This window comes from Sorex fumeus, unplaced genomic scaffold (genome assembly GCF_029834395.1).
Source record: "Sorex fumeus unplaced genomic scaffold, SorFum_2.1 ptg000054l, whole genome shotgun sequence".
Taxonomy (NCBI): Eukaryota; Metazoa; Chordata; class Mammalia; order Eulipotyphla; family Soricidae; genus Sorex; species Sorex fumeus.
In genome coordinates, this window is record NW_026606111.1 from 11,171,568 (window position 1) to 11,183,712 (window position 12,145).

At 33.6% G+C, this 12,145-nt stretch overlaps 1 protein-coding gene across 5 annotated transcripts in view; it reads right to left on the minus strand.

Moving 5' to 3' along the window:
- Nucleotides 1–12,145, minus strand: part of EPHA7 (EPH receptor A7) — a 180,207-nt gene that overhangs the window by 113,246 nt on the left and 54,816 nt on the right. For all 5 annotated transcript variants that reach the window (XM_056125477.1, XM_056125476.1, XM_056125475.1 and 2 more), the window contains exons 4-5: nt 4,072–4,227; nt 2,903–3,238 (exon numbers count right to left, since the gene is read on the minus strand). In XM_056125477.1, the coding sequence (XP_055981452.1) occupies nt 2,903–3,238; nt 4,072–4,227 (492 nt within the window). The remainder of the gene's footprint in view (nt 1–2,902; nt 3,239–4,071; nt 4,228–12,145) is intronic.

Consider the following 12,145-nt stretch of genomic DNA (forward strand, 5'->3'; position numbering starts at 1 on the left):
TAATAAAAGAGAAAGCTCTATTGCTATATAATAAAAGAGAAACCTCTATTGCTATTTCTGCAGAAAAGAATAAACAATGAAAAAGCTATACTACATTAATGACATAGTTGAGAGCAACAACCTTTAACACCAATAACACTGGCCCTACTCTAAGCAAAGAACAAAGGGTCTTTGGCATAGTTTCATTATATAAACGCTAACATGAGGTTGAGAGCTCAACACAACAACTTAAAGAAATGTTAGAATGCACAAACAACCTTCACATATTAACTGATTATTTTATAACCTTTTTCTCTCTAGCTCATACATAGGTTCTGTTAAGAAACCATTTTGTATCAGTTAGGCTGGTGATGATTAGAAAACTAGATTTTATTTATCATTAAAGTGAGAGCATAAACTAGGTGAGAGGCATGCTGTTTGGCTAAGAGACAATGAGAATTTCAAGGACCATTGCTTATACCCATGACCAGAGATAAACATAAACAAAGTTTCAAATCACTGGCCATTTGGAAAACTGCAAAAACACTGTTGAAGCAGAAAGCGGGTATATAAACTTAAAAGCCTGTACAATAATTAATTTAGCAAAATAGCAATTCAAAACATTTCTCCTTAAATCAAAAAATTCAGAATACATATTTCTTTTTGAAAGTATAAAAAAAATTTATTACTTTGCTTGTTTCTATAATTTGAGATGTAACAAAGATTAGACAAATATGAATTAACATTTTAAAATGAAAATTTTAATCTCTGGCTTTCAACTTTATTGTATTTATTACTTTAAATTTTATTTTTTAATTTATTTTGTTTATTTTTTATTTTTTAATTACTTTAAATTAATAGCTCTATTCAGGTATAATTTATATACTATAAAATACTATTGTTTTATTAATTAATTATAATTTTAGGTATGTTTGTAGAATTGTATTACTGCATCCAATTTTGTAAAACTAAATTACTTTCACCAAAATCAATAAAAATACTGGTTTGTTACAAATCAGAAAAAAATAACATCATCACACGTTATCAATTAACTACTGATAGATATTTGATTCAGGATTTAGGAGAAATCTTTGGTCTATTTAATGTAGTCTTAAAAGCTTTATATAAAATATAAAAATGTATACATATATATTCAAAAAGCAGGAAAATTCTGTTCAACTGTGTAACATTTATTCAGCATATTTATGATATATTTAAAAATAAAGATGTCCTTTATTATAGTTGACATAAGAATTTTCAATATAGTGCATCTAACAAAGGGGCAGAGCAATATAGCATTTTAGACACTTGTCTTGCAAGCAGCTGACTGTTTTGGTACCTTTAACCCTCCCAGGAACGTTCCCAGAGCACAGAGGCAGAGTAAGTTCTGAGATCACTGGGTGCTCCTCTTCCACACACAAACATATATGTACATATATGTATATATGTGTATACACACATATAAATATATAGTTAATCAGAAATAAATAAAAGGAATACTTAATAGGAAAATACAATGAAGCAACCCAAATATCAGCTCATTTTCTCATTTTTCCTAGGTAAGGTAAGGTAAAGGTAAAGTTTCAAAAATTTAAAAGTTTTCACATTCTTTTACTTATAAACCACTGCTTTTACATAAGAGATTTGATTTGCAATATCCTGTTAAATAAACATGAAAATGAAGCCTATAGAATAAGAACCAACTAATCTGTCCAAAATCCTAAGCATAGGACCATATGCATAGTTTTCATTCTGTGGGTATAATTTAAATATGCAACATTTTAGAAAACTGGCATAAAGATAAAGAACAGATTAGCTGATATGCAGGATTTGGGGATAACATCGGTCAACTCTGACAGCTAAATATCAGAACATTTTAATAAGCCATTACAAAGCTCAGACAATTTACAATCTGTGCAAGTCTAACTTTATTAAATGATGATGACATAGCACTTGGCTTCATCTACAACATAGCATCTTCCTAAGAAAGCCAGATTTATCAAAACTTTAAGAAAGACAGCTTCCTCTCAAGCCTCTATTATCTCTCCACATCTGTATATCTTCTTTTTCCACTCTGGAAAAGCCCAACTTCTCACTTGAGCTCATCTTCCTCTCTCTCTCTTTCCCCTCATAATTTTCTAATTAAGATTCATTTGATCAGAACCTGGTTCTGAAACTTTCATCAGTAATAAACTATAACCAAAGCTTTATAAAGTCTTCAGTATCTGAAACTGCAGTAATTGAAGCCTTCACAGTCTTCCAAAACACACATACTAGGGCAAAGAAAGACTAAAAAAGGCATTTATCACAAATGTCAGAAAGCAAATAAGCGAAAACTGCTTTCAGGTTAAGATAGAATTACATGGTTTTCATTCAATAATTAGTTTCCTTTGAAATCCTCATAAGAAACTTGCTATAACAAGAAAAAAATCACTACTGATTGAAAAAAATTAATGGTACTGTCACATATTAAAAATATCATACTCTACATATTCAAAAAAAACAAACACATGTGAACCAGTGAAGCCAAATCTTGCATAATCTTTATTCTTTTATGATCATAAATATAGAAATGCAAGACGTATCTATGCTACATCACATTATCCCCAGAATTTTCACTCTCTTCTAGATCTTTTCCCAAAGCTGCTTATCTTAGAGATTTATCCTTTTATTTTTTGCTGTCAAATTTCCTTTACAATTTATCCTTTTATTTTTTGCTCTCAAATCTCTGCAGATGTTAATGAATACAGTAATAGTTTAATGGGCAACTGGAGGGATAACAAATAAAAATTAAAGCTGTGAATAATCAACACGATGGACTAATCAAGTTCTGTGTAACAACGTTAACAAAATATTCAGTTAAGACCCTGCAGTTAAATACACTCACATAATCCACTAAGTGAAGACAAATACAGAAACATACCTGCTTGGCCAGTGGTGATACTGACAGCCGCAAAGAGCCTCTGGGAACGGCTTAAGTCAGAAACTCCATTTACAGCTTCGACTTCAAAAGTATAATTTGCATGGGCTAGCAGGTCCATGACAGTGACATAGTTATCCTCTAATCCAGTTTGCTGGGGCATGTATCCGATGTTACTCCCACAGGGAACGCATTCACCCTGCTCCCAACTGCACCGTTTACACAAAATTCTGTAGGTCACATCATTTCTTCCGCCATTGTCAGCTGGAGGACTCCATTCCAAACTTACTGTGGTTTGGTTGATGTTGAAAATGAGGTTTTGTGGTGCAGATGGAGGCCCTTGGAAAAGGTTAAAAAAATAAAGATAGAAAAAAATAATCTATGAGGGGCACAACGGCTAATAGTTCACTTACCATATAGAAAATTATGCTGAAATGATTTCTTTTCACTTTAATATTTCACTATCTTTATGAGAAAAAGATGTAATAAAAACCTCCATGATTCACTGTTACTCTTTGTTCATTTTCCATTTAAAATGTCAAAATGAAAACAGTATCACCTGCCTGTACTTTTTGCTATGGTCTTTAGCTATTTTACTTCCATGCAATGCATAAAGAATAGCTAATGCACTTTTTAAAAAGTGTGCAATTATTTAAAAATACTTTCCTTTTTAACCATCTAACAGAGAATGTATCTATTCTTGATGTGCAAAAGAATGACTTAAAGTGATAGCTGGGATTAGCTTGGGATTTTTGACTCAAACATTCATTAACTGAAGCAACAAACCCTGATCATATTGGTGATGGAATAATATTATGTAAACTATTACTTATAAAACACATTTCCTATGCAGGTAAAACACAATGTTTACATTTTATTCATGATTTCTACTGGACACACAAGAATATTAAAAATCACCTTGATTTTTCAGGAATAAAAATTACACTGAAGATGATAAAACATTGATTACATATTATTTAGCCTTATATGCTCATTGAAAATTAAAATATTTAATAAATTAATAAATTTATTAATTAATAATTAATAAATATTTAATAAATATTACAAATCTCAATACAATCTTAATGACATCATGGAACACAAATTAATTTGTGTTAATCTGAAAGATTAATCTGTCCTAAATGTCCTTTATTATTTTACTATGAACTTACTTGTGCATGCAACATACGATGGGTCAGAAGGGGCCCTATAATATCCATCTTCACATTCACATCTTGAAGAACCTTCTTTATCAGAAAAACTGTGAGTTGGACAACGAGAGCACTGAAGATCTTGAGAAGAAGATTTATAGAACCCACGGCCACAGGCTGGGTAAGCAAAAAAAAATGAAAATAAAATTTGAGAGCAAATACATTTTTTTCATTTAATAATATTTAGCAAAAAGAGTATATGGCATTTTATTTGTGAAAGATACATGTCAGTGATAACATTGTGTTTCAAGTATATCAACAAACGTTTATTTCCATTTAAAGACAAAATAATGAGAGCAAATGATTGGACAAATTTGGTCAGATTTGCATCTGTAGCTAACATTAATCCAAAAATAAAAGAACAAAAAGGAACATGAAGAGATATGATAGAGACTGAAGTATATCATTGGTTTGTCCTTTCCATGTTGCCATAGGGAGGTTAGGTTTATTGAGTTACTCCCATCACAGTGCTCCCATTCCTGTGTTTATTTGTAACTTTTTTCGTTGTGCTTTGTTGGCTTGTAAATATTATTTTTCTCATTCCTAAATCCTTTGCATAGTTAATTCAGAGCAATGTCCTTTTGGTATGGACACAAGAAGACAGTAAATGCTAAATGCTATGCTTTTGTTATGTGGGAGTTAATGGACTCTCAATGATATTTGCCTCCTGAACATCTGTTCTCTTGACTTAACCCTCAGTTGCCCTGACTTTCTAGCACCCCAAATGCAGGGTCCCGACAAGGGACTGGATGAACCCTGGGCAAGCGATGAGCTATGTGTTACCCTGGCATCGAAATGGGCCTGGCCAAAGTGCCATGATGCTTAACTATAAGTTAAGAACTTGGTCATGGACAAATGCTGTCATGATCCAAAAGGTAATAACTAGATTTGGACCCTGCTAGGGTCAGGAAAGATTAATCTGGCCTGAGCACGGTAGTCTGGGTCTGTGGCAAGATGTTCCCAGGAGAGCTGCCCTACAAGCCTAAATGTATCTCTTACTGTGTCCATACAAAGATAACTGATATTAAGAAGTAGAATTAGGATGTTAATTAAGTTATTGGGCTGAGGAAAGTAGAAAAACACCTTAAGTGGTATTTTGCCAGTGAGCAAAGGAAGGGTTTTCTTATGTTGATTTTGCTACCTGACTGGGTATAGTGTCTACCCCAGTGCTGGGGAGTTGTGAAATAGAGTTGGAGAGAGAGAGAGAGAGAGAGAGAGAGAGAGAGAGAGAGAGAGAGAGAGAGAGAGAGAAGGGCAGCAAGATGGGGCATGGACAGACTAGCAAGGGGGGCAGAGGGAGAAGAATGTAGAAGAAGAATACAAGAGCAGGTACGGAGGGAGAGAAAGACAGAGGGAGAGAGAGAGAGAGAGAGAGAGAGAGAGAGGGGGGGGGGGAGAGAGAGTCCAGGCTGCGCGATGGAATGCAGAAAGATGAGTGGGAGAGACAGGAGGAGACAGGAATGAGGGGCAGCATGACACTAGAATGGGGGGCTCAGGGAGACTGGAACAGGTGCGTGGGAAGAATGGAATAAACGGCATCTGATCAACCAACCAGCTTGTTCCTCGATTTCTCTTCCATCTGCACCATGGCCTTGGGTCGCTCTCCTCCCAGGCCCCCCAAACACTGGCGGTGAGGAGAGAGTGCCGGGGCCTTCCCCAGCCGCCATGGGAGATTACAGAGTAGCGTCAACATCTAAAATGTTTCATTCAAGGTAACTATTTTTTATAAAACAGGCTGCTTTCTACTGGGCTAACTTCCTTATGATTAGAAGTAAGGAAACCCTGTAAGAATCTACTCACTCAGAAGTGAGAAAAAAGCCAACAGCTAAACAGAGATGATGATGACTGTTTATTTCTGCTGAAAGGCTAAGTTCCAAACACTCTAAAACAGCTGTTCTCAGTAAAGAAAAGACACATGAAGAGAAAGCCTCTATCACGTTCTAGTTAGACTGTTTTGCTCATTTTGAATCTACTCTCCAGTAACTCAAGTACACTCAGCCCATTCAGTATCACTGGCCACAAACATTTATTTTCAATTAAAATTTAGCAAATTTTTATTATTTAAAAATAATAACTGATGAAACTATATGTAGAATGTATCAAATAAACTCAGTTTATCCCTCAATTTATGAAAAGGACACCTAAGTATTACTTTCGATTAAAAAGAAATTAATAAGCCATACCTATAAAACGTTATTAATTTATAAAACGAATTTAAAACTTTTTGTTTAATATATTCAAGTTTATTTTATAATCTCAGCTATTATTCAGAAATTTAATCACATTATTACTCTTGGGGAGAAAAGACAATCCTATCATATCAAGATGGCATATTTTCCAGAAAATAAGTTGAGTCACTCTCCTCTTTTTGTTCATTTGCTTGAATACTTAATGCACACCCATGGTACAACTGAGAGCTCAAAATCATCTTTTGAGCTTCAGGAAAATAAATCTGTTTTACATGAACAAGATAGTACTTAGATAATTATGGAACTGAAAGATGTATTGTATTGAAATAGATACTTAGGTGACACATATTTAAACACAACTACACTATGCCTTTGTAAATATACAGTTAACTACTGCCCTCAGAAGTCAGTCTGCCTTTAGTTGCCTTTCCTTGGTGGGAGCATAAAGAAACCCCTCATGATCTTATTGGGTGAAGAAACATAATGCAATTTCACATATCTTAAATAGCACTTACTACAAATCTTAGTCACAGGTAAATGTAAATTTGATTCCAAAATAAAACGACATTTAAAACACTCCTAATGACATAGCCTTCCTACTTAAAAAAAAAAAATGGTTATCTAGCAAGATAAAGTAGTTAGCATGGATTTCTAAGAATGGAAATTTCTTTAAGTATTCACTGCACCACTGCACCGTGTTCTATATAATCTGCAATTCAGTGATCAGATAAAGATCTATAAAATCATAATGACAAAGCTTCATCAACAACTTGCAGCAAGATAATACTTTGGCTCAGAGAAATAAGAATGCAGGTGGAGGTGTATTGACAGTCTTTGAGGACACTATGATTTATTTCCTTACCTCTATAAAGAGAGGACATTAAGAAACAGAGAATTGGAGGATACAATGAGAATATAATTTAATATGTACCACGTAAGCTTTCCAGTATTAGTACCCAACATTAGACTATCCAGACACAGTAACAACAAAGTCTCCAATGGAGACGTTACTGGGCCCGCTCGAGCAAATTGATGATCAACGGGAGGGCCTTTTACTTTTACTTTACTTTCCTTCTCCCATTGCAAATAGAAGCATTTTGTTTACTATAAATTAATAAGATTATCTAATGCAATATATACTTCAATTATATTATAATTAAAATCTTATGTTCATTTTCCTCTATATAAGGAAGTATATTTTTGTTCAATTTTTATGAAGCGTAGAATATATATGACAACTAATGTAGAGAAATTTAAAATCCTTATTATTCAACTTTCAAATTATATTAAATTCTGTTAACCACTTTAACAGATGGGGAAACAGATTTGAAGCAAAAGTAACCTGAGTTCTTCAAATAATTCTGTTTGTCTAGGTTAAAACTGGATTTAGAACACAGAACTACTGATACTGTACCATATGCTATTCCAGCAGACTTGACTACTGAATAAGACAAAATTTGGCGCTTATCCAATGAGTCTCAAGAGCTTTAGCAACCCGAAATTTTTTTAATGGTTTATACTGTCTTTTATTACACATTTTTTTACTAATTTAAAGCTATTATTTTAATTTAGAAAACTAGAAAATAATATCTTTGTATACCTTGAAGAGGAGATCTAAAATAAGTATTTTCAATTTCATTATGAATCTTGGCACTAAAGAAGCCTGTAAAATTACGGAGTGCGTGTATGCCTATCATTAGATAGATAATAATAGAGACAATGCCGGAAAAATGTGGTCATAAAAGTCTTAACATTTTTTCTTTGAAGTACTATTCTGTCTCAGTTCAGTTGATAATGAAAATAATAAGTTTCAATAAGACACTTTTCACTTAACCTGTAAGGATAATATTAATTTAGAGTTATTAAAAATAAGTGCCTAATTTTAGGAGCTACGGTGTTAAAAATATAAAGCCAAGAACATGCATCGACATAAGCTGTATCTCTTAGGATAATAGTGAGCAATAGGGTGGCAAAAAAGGAAGGAGCAGATGCTCTAAAATTAAAATTGTAAATGAGAAATCTATATAAAATAGCTATAGTAAAATAGTGAGACAAACTGGGGTGAAATGACATTTATCAGAGTCAATTGCATAAGGAAGAATTAGACCAGCTTTCTAAGTATTTTCCTCCCACAAAAGCTACATAGAAATCTATACTATATATGGCACTGCTTCTAAAAAACAAATGTTGTAAAAAAAACCTTTGGAATATTTTCTGAAACTTCAATCAATCCCTATAACGAGATAAGTCCTCGTTATAGGGATTTATGACGCACACAAGAATAACTTTCGAGGAATTATGCAATAGCAGTTAAAGACTTGCTACTTTTGCTTGATTTCTCAATTTGTTCAACAACATTCGAATGCACAGCAAACTTTAATTGCTATAATGTGTACACTATAGTAAAGTTAGTTGTAATTAAAAACATACCATTTAATTTCCTTTTTTCGTACTTTTGTTATTTTACCATTGTTTTAAAGTAATGTTTCACTGTGTTGATATAAATAAGGACAAAACTTATTTAAAATATTTAATTACTTTTGTTACAACGATTTTTAACTATTATTTTAACAATATTATTTTTCACTGCTACACATAGACCTGGGGGTGATTCATTTCACTGTTTTTACTACATTTAGAGCCTAAATAAAGTAACATAAATTCAATATTCTATAGTCAAGGACCATAATCTTGTTAAATTTCATACACTAGGCAAGTTTTCATTTAGTCCTTATTTTAAAGTGAAAAAACACCCACAAATGGGGTACCTAGAAAGCGTATAAAATTTCTGTTTACCAGAAAGTACTAACTCTATCCATTGCAATAGATATTAATTATATAGCTATATTACAGAACCTTCTAATTTATGTCCTACATCTAAATATAACTTATTATATGCAGTTTCAAGTTTTTTAATTATGTTATATCTATAAAACTGAAATATTTCAGAAAATGTTTTGTCTCAGTTTAATTTTAAATAATGAGCAATATGATTTCCAACTAATAAATAAAGTAGTTTAAAAGTACATCACTCAAACTTCTGAACACAATTATTAATATATGAGTTAGTTCTAAAACTCTGTATTCCAATCATTGATTAAACTCTCAAAACAAATACATAATCTATAATTACTTTTACTCACTATCAATAGGTTCATCAATGCATCCTAGATCAATGACATGAAACAGACTATTTCTTGTTCTCAATTAAGATACAGATACTCAGAATAGCACTGTAGCACTGTAGCACTGTCCTCCCATTGTTCACAATTTTTCTTGAGCAGGCACCAGTAACATCTCACAACAACATCTCGTTATAGGGATTTATGACGCACACAAGAATAACTTTCGAGGAATTATGCAATAGCATAATTGTGAGACTTGTTACTCTTTTTGCATTTCAAATATGTCAGGGGTAGCTTGCAGGCTTTGCGGGAGAGATACTCTCAGTAGCTTGCCGGGCTCTTCGAGAGGGGTGAAGGAATCAAACCCTGGTCGACTGCATGCAAGGCAGACGCCCTACCCGCTGTGCTATCACTGCAACCTACAGATACTGAGAATATCCCCAATTTTTCTGGTTTATGGCCTAGAGGAGGAACCTGAATAAAAGCCTGCTTTTGTTTCTATGGACCCTCTCCCATAAACTAGTTATTCAACAAAATTCAGATATACCTAAATCTTTCCTAAAGCCTAAGAAACTGAGGGATCATCTCTTTAGAATCTATAAACTCTAACTTTATTTGCAGATATTCCTGGCAAGATCCTAAACATTAGAATATTGATGATTCATATCTTAGCTAGCTATCCTCTATGACTGCACATTTGATAAGGATGCTTTGCTTAAATGCACTGATAAGGTCTGAGATATTAATGAGCTTTCCATGCACATGACTGACCCAGCTGGATCCCCAGTACCACAAATGGTCTCCAGAAACATCTTCAAAAGCGATCCCTAAGTATGGAGTCAGGACTAGGCTCTCTAAACACAACAAAGTTTGAACCTAAAATTTAAAAAAATGTTAAAAAATAAACACTAACGTCTTGTCATTAATTCAATAATTAAATCCTTATAATAGCCTGTTATTTCTAAATCTCAAAAGCTTTCCAGGCTTTTGAATCATCATCCTGGAAATTACAGGTCTTTCCTATGATCATCAAACTCTCTAAAGAACGCGGGATAGTAAAATATCTCCACCATAAACTTTTGAGGCCTATAAATTAGATATTATTGATAAATTGAATAACTTTGAAAAAAGTGAAAATAAGACTACAAAGGAATTAGAATCTTCATACATCTCTATGAGCATTCAAAATGTTGTTTCCAATTTACAAAAAAAAATGACCTTTTTACTAAAAAAGGCAACAGTTGCCATGATTTTCAACAATTCCATACATATTTATGCCATATATTTGTATATATTTATGCCCACAAGGAAAATACATAAATTTTCACATAATAACTATTCACAATAGCAAAAAAGCAGAAACAACCAACATATCTATAACACATTAATACATGCAAAGCAATATAACAATCACTGCTGACACATGCTATAACAAGAATGAGCCTTAAAAACATGTTGCATTACACAATACCGCCACAGAATCTGCAGAGCTAGTTACAAGGTAGGGAGCACATGTTTTCCATGCAGAAGTTTGATTGATACTCAGAGGTGAATTGTCTGCAGAACATCTCTGGTAGTGAGCATTGAGCACTGAGCCAGGATGAGGGTTCCAGTAGCACATGACACATGGCCTTGAAAACCAATAAAATCTCCAATCACAAAAGACTACATATTGTACAATTCTAATTACCAGTGTTAGAGGGACTGGAGAAACTATGGTGCGCAAGTTGCTTGCCTATTATGTAATTGATCCAGATTTGATTCCCAGCATCTCATAAAACACTCCAGGCCTGTCAAGAGTGACCCCTGATGCCAGAGTCAGGAGTGAGGCCTCTGCACTGCCTGGTGTGGCTCCCAAAATGAGCAAAAAAAAAAATATTTCTATTAGTGTGAAATATACAGCTAAGCCAATATATACATGAAGTAGATGGGTGGTTGCTAGAACCTGGGGCATGAGATTTGAACGAATAGCTCGACAGATCTTCAGCATTCTTATGTTTTATCCATATCACTCTGCCAGTCATAACTTTTTCCCTTCCCTACCCCCACCGTTCCATAAGCTAACTAAATGCAATTAGCCCAGCTTCCTCAGGTCTTACTCTCTTTCCAGACCTGTGATTTTAAGAAACACTGAAAATTTTCTGAAGGAATTATGTGTGTGTGTCTGTGTGTAAAATATGAGGCTTTGCAGATGTTTCCGGCCACAACTATGCAGCTGCAAAGCGTTTATTAATTATGAACTATAAGTGGATTGTTCTGTAATTGAAACTTTCTGGTTTTAAATATTATTGTAGAATTGACATACATACAGAATTAGGGATTGTGATGAATGTTGTTATTTTATTTATTACAGATGGACATTTTACTAGATTCAGGCGGAGCAAGCCAGTTACCATAGGATCCTTAAAATATTTGTGTCATGTTAATATCTATACTTCTATAATGCAAAGGGGAAAGCACAGCTTGTAGAAATAGTACTCCCACTGCTAAAAGTGCTGACCTCATCTGGGATGGACAGATCCAGAATCTGTATTTTAATCCTATTGACAGTGCCTCAGTGGGAATAATTACAAAAGTCTGCCTGAAAGCCAGACCTCCTGTCACTGATATGCTAAGACTTTTTTCATATTGAGAATGAACAGTGGGCAGAAGAATAAAAACAACATGATGTAATGAGTATATTACAGTTTGGGAGGCCTCACGTAACTTGTAAGGATTTAG